We start from the raw sequence: 18,839 nt of genomic DNA, 5'->3' as shown, positions 1-18,839 counted from the left end.
AGGAGGCTGAGGGGAGACCTCATTGCTCTCCACAGCTACCTGCAAGGCAGTTGCAGAGATGTCAGGGTTGGTCTCTTCTCTCTCAGGTGACAAGGGATAGGATGAGAGGGAATGGCTTAAATTTGCCCCAGGGGAGATTTAGGTCAGGTATCGGGAAGAATTTCTGTACTGAAAGGGTGGTCAGGCATTGGAATAGTCTGCCCAGGGAGGTGGTGGAGTCACCATTCCTGGAGGTATTTAAAAGGCATGTTGATTAAGTCCTTAAGGACACGATCCAGAGGTGGATGAGGCAGGGTCAGGCTGTGGTTGAACTCGATTATTCAGAGGATCTCGCCCAACCCAAGTGATTCTGTGACTGCAGGAGGAGGACCTGCCCCGTGCCAGTCCAGCTGGCCGTCCCTGGGAAGGACAGGCATTTCCATGGGTTTCCAGTCCTGCCTGCTTTAAAATCGGTTAAAATATACAGATATCTATATAATTCCCACCCCACCCCCCCCACCCCGCCATCCCAATTACACCTGACCCTGGAGAAGCAGAGCAAACCAGAGCCCAGGCAGCCAATTAAAAAACCTGCCTGGGGGGAGAAATATTTAATACCCAGCTCCCAGTTATGGACCACAGCCCCCCCACATCTCATCAGCCGGGTTATGGGGCAGGCGGCCGCTGCCTGGCTGTGCCCAGCGGGCACACGGCAGCACCGGAGGGAGGCCCTGCGGGGTCTGGTGATTTAATTAACAGGACGCCTGGAGCTACTAAGAGCAGCTTCTGCTCAGTATCCTGATGTGCAGAATTCCCATTCCCTGCGTGCCAGCATCCTCAGCGGATTGCAGGAGCTGGAGCAGAGAGAAGGAATTAGCGGAGGAGTGAATAGAAGCTGTTCTGAAGGCTAAAGGGCCGTGAGGCAGCTGGGGTCACCCTTCCCCAGTGCACACCACGCTTTCCTGCCGATAAACAGCCATTCCCATCATTAGCTGCAGAGTAACCACAGGGACACGCTGCCTGCAAAGGGAATGACAAACTGCAGGTACATCTGCAGCGGCTGGATTTAGCACTCCGGCAGCTCAAGAGGCTGTGGACCTGAACAGGGGTGTGTGGGGGTGGCTGTGGGGCTGGGACCGTCTGTCCAGGCATGGAAGGGAGGCTATGGATTAAGAAACCCTAAGTCTGTCCCTTTTATTTTCATGTGTCCCCCCCATCTTTGTTAAAGCCACCCTGGTTTGGGTGGGAGCGCCCAGCCTGGAGGAGCCCAGAGGGCACCAGAAAGCATTTCAGGCAGCACCTAGAAGTGCAGAAGTGAGGTCGAGGGCTGCTGAGCTCTTGGCAAGCAAGTCTGGATGCTCTTGGAGAGACCACTACTTCCACAAGGCACCACCTGGCCATGGGAGCTGCATGGCCAGACAATTAAAGCCAAGCCGAGCCCTGAACCACAGCACAGCGCTTCCGTTTCTGCCACTGTTTCATGGGCCAAGTATCGCTGGCCAGCCAGCAGTGTGAGCCACCAGCCTGCCATCCAGCCCCTCCCTGCCACGTCCTGGGGCGTCCAGAGAGCGGCTCCTGTGCAATTCCAACCACCTTCTCTCCCTGGATGCGCAGCATCAAGACAGGCACCGGCGAGGACCTTCTCCTTACAGGTGGACCACCAGATACCATACAGGGATGCCCAAGGGATCGGTTGCTGACCATCCTGCTCAGGCCCGCTCTGCTGCTTGTGCTGCTGTGTCAGAAGGGATCAGGATCCCACCAGAGAGCAGCAGTGTTGATGCCTGGGGCTGAGTGTGCCCTTCCCTGCCACAGCTGCAGTCCCATTCATCTCCAAAACGGCATCTGGAGGTCCCTCTCCCCGGGAGCAGAGCCACATTATTACATTAGCGCCATGCCAGCATGGTCCCACCGGGGAACTCAGCCCATGCTGGTGGTGAAACATCTTGGGGGGGAGGAGGGGGTTGGGAGGGATGGGGGGGTGGCGGGTGTTGTTTTCCTGCCCAGCATGGCTGCTCTGCCCTCCCCCTGCCACCTCACCGCACAGCCTGGCAGAGCAAGGTCTAGGCCAGCTGAGCAAAGCCTGGTCACGCTCCAGGAGCTGCAAGGGTGGTTTTTAGCCTGGAGAGAGATGTGCTTTGGCCACAGAGTTGAATCTTTCCTTCGAGGGAAGGCAGAGCCAAGCTTTTGCCTTTCAGAGACCTCCAGAGTTCATCCACAAGCCCCCAGCTCCCAAACACCTGCTCCTCCAGCTGAGTGAGCGCATGGACCTACCGAAACAAAGCCTCCAGCGATGATACAAGAGAAAGACACTACCAATCTCAGACCTACTGCCCCCACACTCCATTCCACACCCCCCCCCAACATCGCCTGCTTACAGAGAACCCCCTCGTGCCCATCTCAGGGTGCTGCCACCAGCTACAGGCCAGGAGGGACCCATTGAGGGCAGTCTGTGGTTGGACACAATGATCTAAAGGGTCTCTTCCAACCCAGGTGACTCTCTGGGGATCGCAATGCCTGGAGAAACACCCAGATGGGTTTTTTTTGGGGAGGGTGCAAAGAGACCTGAATGCCACTGACCCCCCCCCCAACCCAGACCTGAGGCAGCGCTGTGCAAAGACATACCCACATCCTTGTCCTCTCCTTCCTCACCCTGCAGACTGGGCATCCCTCTAAAATGAGCTGAGCAGGGTTCTGTGGCTGCCCCTGAAAACAAGGGCTTAGCCATGGGCAGCACCCCACTGGCTTCCAACAGGCTCCCTGATGGCTCAGTTGAGTCGGGGTAAGTAAGTAGGTACTTTGCAGAGCGGCCAGAGGAACTAAGGATATGACATCTAAGGATGGTTGTCCCCAACTTCCCAACCTGGCTGGGAGCAAGAAGAAACTAAAGGGGTGGGGGTCTGAACGCTGTTTCCCAGAGGCTGTGAATAGCCAGTGTAGCCTGGCACCATGTGCTACTCCTAACACCTGAAAGCCGGGTATCTGAAACCTCTCATAACCTCTTGCATGGCCTGTCCAGTTTTATCTGCAGGAAAGGACCTGCTCAGAGCAGCTCGGGCTGGTCCTGTTTCCCCTGACTCCAAGGAAACCTTCCAGAAGCACCCGCAAGTCATGGTCCCTTTTCCCAACTGGGCTTGGGCTTCTCTGGGATCTCTCCCAGTGCCAAGGGCTCCCATATGGAGGGATGGAGGTACATCCCGAAGGAGGTTCAGCTGGAGGAGTGCAGAGGGTGGAGGGTAGCCTTAGCCGGCCATGAGGGTCAGCATGACCCCAGGGACCACCGGCCAGGGAGGGGAGAGAAGGAAAGAAGTGGGCTGCACACGCTCCGCCTCCCTCTTCCCTGCTTTTGCCCTAAATGCCAGCACCTTCACTCAAAATCCTGGAAAAGGCCCTAAAAGACTAGCTTTAATTCCTTTAAAAAATAAAGTATATAAAAAACAGCGATTACTGAGCTGCTGGAGGGTAGCACTGCACTCCAGGCAGGTTCTCCCAAGCCATCCCCTCCCCACCAGCCACGGGCTGGGAGATGGGCAGCCTACCCTGAGCAGTACCATGTTGAACCCCTCCTTGTTCAGAAGCTCTGAATGGGGGTTCCCCCCAAGTACATGTAAACCACAAGTACAGTGGTTTTCTCATCACCATGGAAACAGTTTGTTTAAAGGATGCTGCAGCAGGAGGTGTGTGGTGAGGACAGCATGGGGACCAATGCTGGCAGGCAGGATAAGACCAAGCAATCGGGGACTGATTTATGGTTTGATGGGATCCAAATGCTTCCAGTGCTGTAAATCCCAAGCAATGCCACTGGGTTTTTTTACCACTGCAACTGAGACTGGAACCTGATCTGACCATTTATTCCTTGATGCCACGCTACAGCTACCGGCTGGGGTCCAAAGGATTGCCAGCTCTCCATTCTGCCACCAGTAACCTGATTTTTTCCCTATCCTCCCCAAAGCCCTTGCCCCAGGAGGTAAAAACCCAAATATACCAATCCCTCTCCCCCCCAAAAGTCCCCTCCCAGCGCAAGGCTTTCCTTCTGCTTTGTGAGTTACAAGAAAACCAATTGATTTCTTCCTCTGCAAGGCTGCAGGGGCGAGCTCAGAGACGTGCTAAAGGGGAATCCAGAGGAGACCTGGCAGCCTGGAGATAAGTAAGTAGGTAATGAGATAATAAGCAGATGGATCGATCTGTTGTCCATAAGGTAATGGGTAAATAACCTGAAGACACCCTGGGAGCGCACCGTACCCCAGGACTGCAGCAGAGGACCAGGCACGTTGTGGGGTGGGGGGGTGGGGTTGTGGCTGGCATCATCTTCCCTCCTTTCTGGCCCTGGGTGCAGCTGTCCGGGCGTGCAGCACGCTCCCGCTGCCGAGCTCCTTCCCCGCGGGATGCCCGCGGCGAGGGGAATGCATTCCCCGCGGATTTTTTCGGCGTGCCACAGGATGGATATATTTGGGATGGAGGCGCCTGGCTTGGCTGGAGTGACACCCACAGCTGTGGCATTGCTCAGGGCAGCAAGAGCCCCCCTGTCCCACTCGCTGCTGCCTGCTGCTGTGCAGAAACCTCGCCGTGCAGCCGTGCCCCGGCCACAGCCTGCCAGCCAGCCAAATCCGCACAGGAAAAATTCCTGCAAGTCATTAGCTCCTGATGGCACATTTGTGGGTGGGTGGGTGGCAGCCTGACCTCCCCGGCAGCCCCAGCACTGCTCCACAGCCCCAAAATAGCTGACCCCGGGGAGACCACAGCTGATCCCCGCCCTGGCTCAATCGCCGCGCGGATGACTCTGGAGCTACAATCAAAACAGCCGACTTCATCTTCAGGGTAATTAGTCATGTACCACCGAGCTCCTAAAGCAGCTCACCCACCGCCACAAAGCAGAGGGGACACCTTTAAACAACCAGGGGGAGCTGCAAGCCCCCGAAAATAAAACACCGGGGTGGATTGGTTTAAATTGCCCCCAGGGCAGGGATCCGCAGAGCAATGCCACGGAGGGGCTAGAGGGCCCGTCTGGCACACATGGCACCAGCATGCACAGCATCACACCAGATCGCTCCTGCTTTGGGGAGGAAGGAGGAAACCAGGTCACCCAGGGGAAAAGAGCTCTCAGCACAGTCCTTCTCAGCACTCAGGGACAGCTCCTGGAGCTAATGATTTGGCTAAAACCCACCTCGCATCCCATTCCCAAAGCACGCAGCGGCTCACACAGGTTCTGCTGGTGAAGTATCAAAGCCCATCTGCTTTCTCTGAACGAGGACAGATAAGAATCACAGAATCACCAGGTTGGAAAAGACCTCTGAAATCACCAAGTCCAACCATTCCTGTCCTATGCTAAACCATATCCCTGAGCACCTCATCTACCCATCTGTTAAACACACCCGGGGTGGTGACTCAGCCCCTCCCTGGGCAGCCTGTTCCAGACCCTTCAACTCTTTCAGGGAAGAACTTTTTCCTAACATCCAATCTGACCCTGCCCTGACACAGCTTGAGCCCATTTCCCCTTGTGCTATCTCCTGTCCCCTGGCTGAAGAGACCATCACCCACCTCTCTGCACCCTCCTGTTAGGTAACTGTAGGCGGTGATAAGGTCTCCCCTCAGCCTCCTCTTCTCCAGGCTGAACACTCCCAGCTCCCTGAGCCACTCCTCACAGGATTTTCCCTCCAGCCCCTTCCCCAGCCTGGTTGCCCTTCTCTGGACACACTCCAAGACCTCCATGTCCTTCTTATGATGAGAAGCCCAGAACTGGACACAGCACTTGAGATGTGGCCTCACCAATGCCCAGAGGCACAATCCCCTCCCTAGACCCACTGGCCACACTATTTCTGACACAAGCCAGGATCCTGTTGGTCTTCCTGGCCACCTGGGCACACTGCTGGCTCATGTTCAGTTGGCAGTCACCCAACATCATCAGGTCCTTCTCTGCCTGGCAGCTCTCTAGCCACTGAAAAAAAGCCCTCAGAGCACAACAGTGTTTGACAAACCTTTTTAGAGCATTGGTGCTTCTCCATGTGGTGCAAGCCCAACCTCAACAAACACCCCTGGTCCAGCAAGACCCCTCCATTACATCTGAGCACCGCGGTACCAGCAATGCAGGAGCTCAGTGAATGCTTCTGAGGGTAAGACGGGGAGATAATCTGCAGCCTATAAATAGGACCAATAAACCACAATTACAAACTCTGCTGAGACAATTCGTTTATCCAGATGTTCCCATCATGTCATTCTCAATTGAGCAGTAAATGATGGGTCGAACGGGCATTTCTCCGCTAAATGGCGCATACGAGTAAACCACAGCTCCAAACCCGGAGCTGCTGATGGTACTGGAGCTGCTGATGGTACGGGATCTGCCAGAGGCAAAACCCCTCAATAGTTCTCATTCTTATTTTGGACAGGAAAGCATCAAACTTCCTCAGTTTGGGGAAAGATATGGAAGAGGACATGAGGCTCTTCACAGGTGTTTGATTTCTATCTCTTCGTATCACGTCTGGTAGAAGTCCCTTTCCCCTAAAGCTGGAGGGGTGACCAGACAGCCTATGCCCACTCTTGCTAGGACATCTCCTAACAGTACTTTTTTTCTCCTAAAAGAGGATGATTCCCACACACACCCAAGGGGCAGGGCTGTCGAGCGAGGTCACCGCCCGAAACCCTTCTCCTCGCAGAGCAGCTTATTTCCAGCAGTAGCTGAGCTATTCCTGCTTGATTTTGGCAGCGTGCTGAGGGCAGGGGAGGATCAGAGGAATGTCATCACTTCAATAAGCCCAGCCTTGTCTCTGCACGGCGCAAACGGCCTCGTGCAATCAGATTAAACACCACAAGTTTATCAACATTTCCTCCAAGTGCCTCCGGGATAACAAGTTTAGTAGAAGCTATTTAGAAGAAAAATAGGACGTTGGAGATAAAGAACAAGCTCTTTAATATAGCTCTGCTTCCTGTGCGTTGGCTTTGCCAAAGGTCTGGAGGAGGAGATGGATTGGATCTCATCAAGCCTGCAGATAGCACCAAACCAGGACCAAAAGCAAAGTCCTGTCCCTGGGACACACTCAGCCCCTGCATGGGGACAGCCTGGGTTGGGGGCACCTCTTCTGGGATGGCCCCAAGGGTGGCAGCTCTCCCCCCAGCACAGCCGGGACACCCAGGGAGGCTGTTATCCCCTTCTGCCACTCACCATCCAGACCACATCTGGGTGCTGCCTACAACAGTGTCAACAGATGGGGACAGGTCCCATAGAGACTCCCAAGGTGGCTGAGGGTTGCAGCAACATCAGCAGCCCTGGCCATTTTTGAGGATCAGCTGAAGTTTCTCAGAACCAGAAAACTTCCCACAGCTCTCTTTTCTTTCCGTTTTCTCACCAATAAAGGGGAAGCAAAACCCACCTGCCCTTTTCAAAATCTATCTATCCATCCATCTCTCTATGCATCCATCTTTCCATCCATCCATCAGTCTATCTATCCATCCATCCATCTATCCATCTATCCATCCATCTATCTATATCTATCCATCTATATCTATCCATCTATCCATCCATCCATCCATTTACCTATCCACCCATATCTATCTATATCTATCCATCCATCCATCCATCCATCCATCCATCAATCTATATCTATCCATCCATCCATCCACTTATCCATCCACCTATCCATTCAGGTACGTGCATACATACAGATTCCAATTTGGCACAGCAGAAAGGGCCATGAAGCAGGAAAACCACCAACATTTTAACAAAACCTCTAATTTTTATGCAAAACACTCAGCACACAGCCACATCTGCTCACCATTTCCAGCTGCCCTCAGCCACCTCTGTGTCCCAAGAGCCCGTTTTGGTTTCCACGGACAAAAGTCTACGGCACACCAGCACTGCATGGTGTGGAGAGCTGAGAACAGGGTCTGGTTCTCTTTCCAGGCCCCCCCTGACCGGGCTTCACAACATTCATCAAAACCATCTCACCAGGAGGATGATTTACACCGCAGTGAAGAGAAAAGAACCCAAAAGAAATGCCCAAAACCCCACAGAGCAGCACATTCCCCAAGTGCAACACCCCTGTGGCTGCTGCACGCAGCGGGATTTCCTTATCACCCTCGTTATCCCCCCAGAAGGATGCCACCGCGCGCTCCGCCAGGAAAGCAGACCACATCCCTGCTTCTCCGAAGCCATGAATCCCAGCTAATGCCCTGGCACTGACTACCAGCAGGAGGTTTTAGCAGAAGACTGCCACGCTGCACCGTGCCAGCCTCTCCCTCAACACACAACTTTTGGAAGCAGCAGGGCTGGTGGGATGGCCTGGAGTTTTCTGAGAGAGAGAGAGAGAGATTTGAAGGCATCTAGATGAGTTATGGGTTTGTCAAGCTGAGTTAGGGCATTTTGGACTGTCTGCAGAACCCGAGTGCTGAGGGAAAAGCAAAGAAAATCTCCTGGAAAACACATCCATCAAGCTGTGAGTCACCAGAAGAGGTGACTGAGCCATGATGGAAGTCCAGATCTGCTGCCGTTACAACACACTGGTACCCGGCGTGCAGCAGACCGCTGTAGTCTTCTCCTATCGATGCTCCATCACCATGGTGTGTGGGTTCTTCACATGTACCAGCAATGTGGCCTCATGGCCAAGAAAGCCAACAGCATCCTGGGGGGGTATCAAGAAAAGTGTGGCCAGCAGGCCAAGGGAGGTTCTCCTGCCCCTCTGCCCTGCCCTGGGGAGGCCTCATTGGGAATATTGTGTGTGGTGCTGGGCTCCTGGGTCAGGAAGGACAGGGACCTACTGGGGAGGGGACAGAAAGGGCTACAGTGATGACGAGGGGACTAGAACACCTTACGAAGAGAGCCTGAGAGACTTGGGGCTTTTTAGCCTGGAGAAAACTGAGGAGGAATCTTATCAGTGGTGATAAATCCTTGGGGGGGTGGGGTCAGTCTGTGTTCAGTGGTGCCCAGGGACAGGACAAGAGGCCATGGGCACAAACTGGACTATAGGAAGTTCCACCTAAACACTAAGAAGGAACTTATTACTAGGAGGGTGGCAGAGCCCTGGGCCAGGCTGCCCAGAGAGGTTGGGGAGTCTCCATGTCTGGAGACATTCAAACCCTGTGATCCTGGACACTGTCCTGTGCAGCCTGCTCGAGGTGATCCTGCTCTGGCAGGGGGTTGGACTGGATGATCTCCAGAGATCCCTGCCAACTCATATCAGTCTGTGATTCTGTACATAACTGTACTGAGCAAGACTGCCACCCTGATTTCCAAACAGTGCAAGACTGGGATGCTTGATAGCCCATTTCATTCCAGAACGGCTGAGGTGGGACAGGACCCACCTCAACTCATCTGAATGCCCCTGCTCAAACAGAAACATCTGGAACTGGTTACTCAGGACCACATCCAGATAGCTTTTTAGTATCTCCAAGGATGGAGACACCACAGCCCCTCTGGATGACCTCTAACAGTGCTTGGTCACCCTTACAGTGAAAAAGCATTTCCTGATGTTCTGAAGGAACCTCCCATACTTCAGTCAGTGCCCAATGGCCCCTGGTTCTGTCAGCATCATCAATAAGAGCCTGCCTCTGTCCTCTTTGCACCCTCCCTCCAGGTAATTCTGTCTCCTAACAAGATCCCCCAAAGCCTTCTCTTCTCCAGGGATGTTTTTTCCCCATCCCTGCCATGAAAGAAAACCCACCACTGACTTCCTAATGGCCCAAAATCAGACATGGGTGCAGGCAGCCGTGGGAAGCCAGGAAGGAACCTCTCTTACCCCAAGGTCTCATCCCAGTCGCACCAAAGCCGCTGCCCGATGCCCTCCATACTGAGCTGGAACTGCTTCAGGCAGTAGTGCCGGATCATCCAGCCATAGTCTGCCTCCTGGCACGCCGTTGCCGCGATGAAGTGATGGGCTGGAAGACAGGCAAGGGGTTAGTTAGTCTCTGTCACGGCACGACAATGGCCCCTTGCCCCCCCGGCACAGTGCCCCCACAGCTTTTCACACAGAGGGCACCTGCCAAAGCAAAGCCAGGCACCAAGGCAACCCAACTCGCAACCAGCTTCTTCAGAACCTCCTTCTGAGGGGTTATTTTTTCCCCTCCAAGCCTGCACCCCATTATCTGACACTAAATAAATCAGTTATTCAAATTATGCCACAGATAAGTAGGGACACAGATTCCTTCTCTGCTGATCACTTGACTTTGGGCTTTAAATCCCAGGGTTTGGGTTTTTTCCTTTACATAAAGAATAAGGGGGTGGGGGGAGCTGGCAAATAACCCACAGCTCCCAGCTGGATCCCTGCTGCTGCTGAGCAAAGCTCCCACCCCTCCCCACCAGCTTAAAAATTATCTGCACGGTGCCATGCTTGGAAACAGGTATCCATCCAGGATGGAGCTGGGGGGATATCGATTTCTGGCTGCACAGTGCTCATTGAATCCACCTCTGGGCACATGTCCCTGCTCACGGTGCCTCCTGGTTTGGGACCAGAGGAGGGAGCGACAAACACCACTTGCTTCACTACAGGTTTGTGCACAGCCAGTGTGATGGTGCCAGCAAAGGGGAAAGGAGAGAGACAGTTCTGCCACCAAGGGAGGAGGGAGCGGGCTAAAAAGAAGAAAAACCCAAAACACCCAAACCTTCAGAGGGATGATTTACTGAGCCTGGCTATAAATAATCTCTTTCCCATGGTCCCAAAGTGCCAGCTAATGCCTGTGTGGCTCCCGGAGTGCACTGCAGGCAGGCATCATGTACCAGCTCTATTTTTTGCTACGCACAGAGGGCTCCCTGCCAAAGCGTGGGGCTGCCACCGCTTCATTTTTATCTTGTTTGGGATTTTTAACAAAACAGAATGTAGCTATTTATTGATCAGCCTGCGTGTGAAAGCCATGGGACATCACCAGCGGCTCCTGCCCAGGGGAATGCCCTCCTTGGGGGGGGGGTCCCTCTGCAGCCCCCACATCCTCGTCCTCGGAGCGCTTAGCTACCAGCATCTGATGGCGGCGGGTGGGAACCTGGGACCTGCTGGGATATTTGGGTGGCGAGGGGTGTGCAGACCCTTGGGCGAGGTTGCCGAGTGGCTGCAAGGCAGTTGCTTTGATCCGACTTGAGATGAGGCAACATGGGTTACTGAGACAAGGGAAGGGTGTTACGGGGCGTTAAACCCTCACCACCATAGTGGTAAAACACCATTTGTCATCATTTAAAGCTCTTCTCAGCTGGGACCAGCCAGGGGCTGGCCCCACAGCCCCTGCCAGAGACAAGCCCTGCTCTGCAATGGGGAGGTGTCCTGGTTTCGGTGAGGATGGAGTTAACTTCATTTGCAGCAGCGGATGGAATGCTGTGTTTGGGTGTTAAAATGGAAGCAGTGCTGGTAACACCCTGATGTGTTTAGTTGTGGTCAAGCAGTCAAGGACTTTTTCAGTTCTTCCTATTTCTCTATTCATGAGAAAGGAGAGGACAAAGACAGGACAGGTGGCCCAAACTGGCCAAAGAGGGTATTCCATGCCAATGATGTCATGCCCAGTATAAAGGGGGGCAGTGACTAGGAGGAGCAGGGGCGGCTCTGGGACGTGCGGTTTTTGGGGGGACGGTTGGGTTCTGGGACGGCTGGGTTCTGGGACGGCTCTGGGTGGCACGGCCTGAGTTGTGGGTTCGGTGCGAAACTGCATTGTGTATCAACAGTCTCATATATTTTTTGCTCTAAAGTCCTATTAGCATTGTTATATTTTATCTTTCTGCTGTTCAAGTAAACTGTCCTTATCCCAACCCACAGGTTTTTGGTTTCTTAGTTTTGGGTTGTTATTTTCCCCTTCCTTTTCCCTTCCCTCACCCCCCACCTCCTCCCCCTCCACTTTTCCCCCTCTTCTTTTCCTTTAAAGAGCAGGCAGCTGCGTGGATCTCGGCTGTCAGCTGGGGTAAAACCACGACAGGAGGTTTGGGATGAAGCAAAGGGCCCAGGTGATCCTGCTCTGGTGGGGGATTTTGGACTAGATGACCTTTCAAGGTCCATTCCAACCCCTAATGTTCTGTGATTCTGTGAGAGATGAGGAGGAGGAGGCAGAGGAGGGGGCAGAAAGAAGGTGCAACCACTTTACATGAGAGCTGGACTGCAAATCTTAGTCCAGGCAGGCTCAAGGACACCCAACAGCCATGAGGGCTTTCTCCCCTTCCCATCCCCTCAAATCCGGATGGATCTAGCAGACAAGTGATATGACTGAGCGAGCATCAGCATCCAAGGGAGGTTCAGGTACCACCTCAAGCGGGGCACTGGACTGCCAAGGCCAAGCACCCTGCAAGCATTACCCACATCACGCGGCTGGAGAAACAGCTTGCTGAGGAAAGGCACAGAGAGCACCCTGCATGCGGTGAGAAGAGAGAGCAGGGGAAGGGAACAGACGCAGAAGCAGCAGGACGAGCACGGGAGGAGATGGAGGAGCAGAAGAGGGAACTGAGCCAGGCAGAAATGAGCGAGACACGCAAAGCATGGAGAGGAACTGCGGGAGAGGAACCCACAGTAAGAAATTCCACTGTGCTACAGCACAAGGAGGAATAGAAGCAGAAACTAACCGAGCGCAGCCAGGCTGCCCTCCACCTGGCTTCACTCCTCCCCACTCCCAACCAGCACGCAGGAGGAGCCTAAAGACAACTCATCACTTCTACCCTAAAAAAAACCCCATCCTTAGAGATGCCCAAAGGTTTCCTGATGGCCATGCATCTGTTCCTGAGGAACGGACCTAGAGGAAAGCACTTTGAACTGGCAGCTCCACCTTGAGAAGAGAGGAGACACACTAAGTAAACCACAAGGATGAAGTAACTGGGAACCACCAACAGGCTGCAATGCCATCTTGAGTAGCTGCAAGCCACGTACATCTGGTAGGCAGCATGAAAACAAGCCCACCTACTGAAACAAACAAACAAAGGAGGAAGGGAGGGAGGAAGGAAGGGAGGGAGGAAAGGAGGGAGTGAGGGAGGAAACCCAAACCAAGAGAAAACAAAACCCCAGGGAGCTTTAAGGACTTGCCAATCAAATGAGCTCGACAGACACTGCTGGGCTGGATGTGGCTCTGGGCCAAGTGCAGGTGAGAGCCAGCGCTCAGGGTTCATCATCCCCAAGTGCAGCTCGCACGCAGCTCCTGCCTCTCATCTCAGCTCCGAACGTCTTTCGCAGGCACAGCCCCACCTTTCTTCCCCCTCCCCACCTTCCCCCAGCAGCTCTTTGCAATGTTCTCCAGGAGTTCTGACCTTCCCCATGAGGACTTGTCTCCCACTGTATCTCCCACTGCAAATGCCGACAGCAAAGAAGCTCATGGAAGACATCTCCCCACTGACATCTCCTGTATGGGGTCTGTCTAGAAGTCCTTTTTCCCTGGGGAACTGGGGCAAACCAGACCCACCAGCCAGTCACTGAGACGTTTCATAAGGACATTTGCTTTTTAACACAGCAAAAGGCTCTTTTGTTTTGTACACCAGAGGCAAAGGGCATCCAAGAGGAGCAGGGCTCAAGAGAGCCCGCTGTGTAAATGCTGTGAGGAAGGAGCTGGGCATGATGGGCCCAAAAGGCTCTTTCATTTTCAGCTGGCTGGGGGAAGAATTTGCTTTAGCTTTAAATGAATGTTTTATGGTCAAAGCTCCTGCCACGTTTCCATACAGTCCTCACCTAAACCCATGGATACTTCCCAAATCTCCCCCAAGCCCACACTGATCAATACATCAGAACCAGGGCAGGCTCAGGGCATGTAACAACAGGGGGAAAGAAAGCAGGGAGGGATTTCTCGTCCCTCTTCCCCCCTCTCAGCCCCGGTGACCGACATGGCTAAGTCAGCTGCAGTGAGCTGTAAACAGCTGAGCCATGGAGCAGGTACATCTCTGTACTTAGCAGCATCCATCTGTGAAGGTTACCAGGAGCTGGTGAATAGAGGAGTGCCAAAACCCAACTGCTCCAAGACTGAACTGCCTCTAAGAGTTCTGTCCTTGCCTGTCCCCGGTGATCCCATTCCCTTGGGAAAAGTGGCATCAGGAGCTGCGTGAATGCAGTGGTCCCCTGGGAACATCCCACCCAAGCCAGACATTACTTCCAAAGTCCTGCTTGGTCCTTAGGTGCTGCCTAGACACAGAGCACGGGCTCATCTTCCCACATCTCCCCATGTATATAGGTGATAACACTACAAGCCATCCAAAATTCATCCTCACATCACGTGCACACACTGCCCTCTGCACGCAAGGATGTCTTCTGAGGGAGACTCCACACCCTCCTGGGCAGCCTGTCCCAGGGCTCCCTCACCCTCACCAGGAAGTAGTTCTTCTGCATATTGGTGTGTAACTCACTGTGCTCCAACTTGAGGCCATTGGCCCTTGTCCCTCCCCCACAGCCCACTGAGAAGAGGCTGGCCATTTCCCCCTGTGTCCCACACTTCAGATATTGATAAACATTGATCAGATCCCCTCTCAGTCTCTTTTCTCCAGGCTGAACAGTTCCAGCTCATTCAGCCTATCCTCATTGGGGAGATGCTCCAGGCCTTTAATCCTGGGGAGTCCCAGCAAACATCTACCAGGGTTCACCTTACTGAGGGTTAGCTGCAAAAAAACCCCCCACGCCCTTCATGTATTTCAGCAGAAAAACAGTATTAGCCTTGAATTGTTACCAAAATTTCAGGAAAATAACTGGATGTTCTTCTGCTGCACTTAGTGCTGGGGCTTGGGCAAAAACTCCGGGCTCACAGCTCTAGAAGATAACCTGTTGGACGCCATCACCTCCTCCTGCCACTGCTGCAGCGCCCACACACTTGCCAGAGTGATGGTTCACCAGCAGAAAGCCCGGAGCTTTCTCTGCTTTTCTTACATTGCCAACCCCTCTGCGTAACTCCTTGGTCTCCAGCCATTTTCTTCTCAGTTTTCTGGGACTTCTTGGGCTCGTCCTTCTGGGACGTGCAGACTCCTCCAGGAGAAGGCGGAGGCAGGGAGGCCCACGGAGCCTGAGAACAGATGAGCTTTTCAGGCTGGGGGTCAAAGCGATGCCAGCGCTGACGGACGCGGTTCCCAGGCATCGCGACGGAGCCTGTCGGCATTTTTTGCAAGCTCCATCCCTCTGACATCCAACCTCTGGATGCTGCCCATGATGCATGCATGCTGGGAACATACAGAGAGTTTGAGGCAGCCTGTCCAAAGTAAGGCAGTCTAATTTGGGGGGGGAGATCCCACCAAGGTGGACTCACATGCTGTGTCCTTCTGGGCTTCTCCAGACAGAGCTGGGGCAGCCCCAAGCCATCGGCCATGTGGCTCCTGCAGATGAAGGCTCCTCACCCTGCAGCCTGGACTGTAGCCCCTGTTTGCAGTCTTATCCAAGGAGGAAGGGATGAGAAGGCTGGGAATCAGAGACACCCTAAGTGTGAACCCTTGCAGTGGCACCCACTGGGTGCTGTTGGAGGGGCTGCCAGTCCCACCTGGCATGACTGTAGCTCACATCTATCTGGCAACCAGCAGAGCTTGAGTTCCCCAAAGCCTACAACACCCCTTGATGGAGCTGGATAGGATGAAACTATTTGACTATGTGCGTAGAGCAACCACCAGACCATCCTGGCTACAGCTGGACCAGCAGGTCCATTCAAAGCTTCACAGCAAAGAGCAGAAGATAGCCAGTTACTCAGCTAAAAGTTCTGAGGTCTAATTAAACCCCAGCAGATCGAAGATAATTGCACAGTGACACTCACAGCAGGGCTGGCAATGAACAAGTAACACGTAGCTAAACCCAAGCACCAGCAAAGCTCCAGGCTCAGACACCAAATATCCCAGTATCTTCTCCTGGACTTCTCCCAAATGCTGTGAAGTGGTGTTGTTCTCTCAACAAGCCCAAGATGAAAACAGCCCATTTCCCCCCTCCTTTTTTGGGTGGTTCTTTGTTATACTGAGAGCAAGTCTCGTGGTTTGGACCCTGTTGCAAAATAAACCCAACAAGAGCTGGAAATCTGGAGCTCATTTGCTGTGCACGCTTTGAGCTCTGCCTTTGCCACATCCCCATGCAGTGGGACAGATCCTGTCCTGGCAGGTACCAATCCAGGAGATTAAGCCAAGGAAAGCCCAGCAGTACAGCTCCCCATCAGGGCTTGGACACCCTTGGGAGCATCCCCAGGCCACACTGGAACATGTTCCTCTTCCAACGCTCCTGTGCTCTGCCCAGATTGAAGCACAAAGCCAAGGGAGGGATCAGACCCAGCCCAAAACTGAGGACCCCCATGGAGTACAGCTCCATCTAGGGCTTAAAAACCAAACCATGGTGTAACCTAGGAGGAAGCTCAGTTCTTGTGCAAGAAACCTCACGCCAAGAAACATGAGAGAAAGGGAGACAGAAAGAGAGAGGAAGTTGCCCACACCAGTTGGGGAGAAGGAGGAAGAAAGGCACCACTGCCTCTTCCAGCATCCTCAGCACTGGGACCCTAGGAAGGGTCCAGCACGCACTGCTTAAAAATATCTCTCTGGGCAGCTGCCAGCTCAGCGAAGGCTTCAGAGCTCGCGCGCTCCCTCGCTTCACCGGGAAAAAACAAAGCTGGCGCTTAGAAAGCCTGTGAGCCCCTTTGGCTGGAGCTGGGGGGCAGAAAAATGCAGATGTTGGCATTGGGGAGCGACAGAGAAACTGGCAGGAGGCTCCCTATGGCTCTGTCAGAAAGGAGGGAGCGCTGCAATAACATCTCTGCTCACTGACAGCCTGGGATGCACCCCCGCAGTCAATCGAAACCTCCGAGCCCTGGCAGGGGATGATGCTATTTCTGTCCCAGTTTTGCATGGGGAATGTATTTTTATATCCTCCCGGCTGGGTCGGGCTGGGGGCACTCCTGTCTACCCTGAGCTGCTGGGATCCAGCAGCATTCAGGGCTGTGCAGGGACTAAGGGACAGCAAGATGGATGGAGGCACCCAAACCATGCAGGCGATCCTGGGGAGACAGAGACATCCCTCCTTCTCAAGCAGCCCACCCAAACCTCATCACCAGCATAGGATCATCCCATTCCCATCCCAGGAAGGTTTAGCTCAGCTTCTCCCCAAGCAGCTCCTCCCATCCCCTACTCCCTTCCAAGCCTGGTATTATTTCATCTCCAGCTTCCCTTGTGCTACAAGCCTGCTGCAGGGGAACATCCATGGAAGCTTTCAGCGTCTCCTTCATGACTTCCAAGCCCAGGTTAGAGGAGCGTTGCATTAGAGCCCAGGCCACCTTTTCCTCTTGAGCCTGGAAAACACGGTGAGAGAGGAGCACAGGGCTCTCCACGCTGCCCTTCCCAGGCACAGCCCCCTTGCCCACAGTCCTCTCCTGCCCCAAGTACCAGCTTTTAACACAAGACACATCCCTTTCCTCAACTACAGGACCTTGGTCTCTTCTGTAAAACCCTGGGAGATGCAGTAACTGTTATTTAACGGGAAGAAAAGGAGCCCACAGCCACCTACCCCCAAGCCTACGGCTGCCAGAGCTACCCTGCTGCCACCTCTGACCAAATAAATTTACCCAAGGAAAGCAGACAATACATAATGCTTCAAGATCCTCAAAAGCTTCATTTATTAATACCTGACTGGAGGAGCTGCTGCTGCTTCTGCCACAGCAAAGCCCCAGGGTCCCCACATCCAGTTCAGGGACCTCAAAAACACATGGAAGCATTCAAAGTCCTCAGAGAGATGCGCCTGTTTCCTGACTGTTGTAGGGATGCAGGCAAGCCCATAGAAGAACCCATCAGCCCCACTGGTACCCTGCAGGGGTGCAGAGTCAGGCTTGGGGAGGGCGCTGGCCATCCAAAGCAGTCACCCACCACCTTGCTTACGGGACAAAGGGCACCACTCACCCCAGCAGCAATCATACAGAGAGCTGCTCTGCCTCCTTGCTGCTCCCGGAGCATCCTCAGGTCCCAAAACCAGGCACCCTCTGCCTCCCCTGCCTGCCACAGGCCTGCTCACTGGCATGGTGTGACACTACACCTTCATCCAACAGGATTTTCCTTCCCAACCCAAACTGAGAGAAAATTCATGGGATTCAGAGGAGTTTCACATGCTGAATAGGAGGAGTAGGGGATTATCCAAGGTGCCATTAAATCACTGTGCATTTTGGATTTCAGAAGCAGAGCAGATGCTGGGAGGTAGGGAGAACTTCTGCCTCTTTCCCAGCACCTGGGAAGGCTGATCCTAGGATGTCCTGGACACATTGCCACCACTCACTTTGGAGAAGAGAAGGAGCTTCTCCCGCTCCCTGTCTACCTCCCTGCCCCCAGGGGCTGCAGACAGAGCAGCAGAAGGAGACTTCCCAGCTCCTAATAAAAATGGGAGCAGCCTGTAAGCACATGGCAGATGTGGTTACAGAACATGCAGAGCTCCCCAGCAAGGTCTGTGACTGGAGAGCTCACCCCGTATTTCTTCTGTCTGGTAGCTTCACTGCCACAGAGCCACAAAAGCTTCCAAAGGATTCAAGGGCTTGGGAACTTGGATGGGAGAGAAGTCCCTCAGGTTGGATCTGGGGAAGAAGAGCCTTGGGGCAGGGAAAAAGTGTTAAATTAAAAGAAACAGGGATAAGAAAGCTGAATTTTTGGAAAAGAAATATATCCTTGAAAAAAACGCACCTCTGGTGGTGAACTGACTTGTGCAAACAGATCCTCTGTGCCGAACACACATCGTGGCAGGAGGTGCCGCGGTGTAAGCAGTGGGAAGGGTCAGTGGAAAACCTTTCTGCAGTGGGAAGCAGCAGGTACCTGAACGCAGCATCGGTAGAGAAAGCTGGTGGCTGCGCAGCCAGAAGTCCCATTCCTGGGTGGATATGGCCTGGATGAGTGCCAGGCTGGAGACGGCACGACGATGCTCCAGGAACACTTCTGGGACGAACACCACCGGGCACGAGGGCTTATTTACAGTAAAAGGCAGTAACGGGAGAAGGTCAAACGGAAA

At 53.7% G+C, this 18,839-nt stretch overlaps 1 protein-coding gene across 1 annotated transcript in view; it reads right to left on the bottom strand.

Annotated features, from left to right (window-relative positions):
• The window catches only part of RAMP1 (receptor activity modifying protein 1), a 30,320-nt gene that overhangs the window by 2,494 nt on the left and 8,987 nt on the right, over positions 1-18,839 (bottom strand). Inside the window, exon 2 of the mRNA XM_084264889.1 lies at positions 9,705-9,843. Within this exon, the coding sequence (XP_084121015.1) occupies positions 9,705-9,843 (139 nt within the window). The remainder of the gene's footprint in view (positions 1-9,704; positions 9,844-18,839) is intronic.

The sequence above is a fragment of the Gallinula chloropus genome, assembly GCF_964237585.1.
Source record: "Gallinula chloropus genome assembly, chromosome: 5".
In the NCBI taxonomy this organism is placed as follows: Eukaryota; Metazoa; Chordata; class Aves; order Gruiformes; family Rallidae; genus Gallinula; species Gallinula chloropus.
This window is presented reverse-complemented; position numbering and strand designations above follow the sequence as displayed.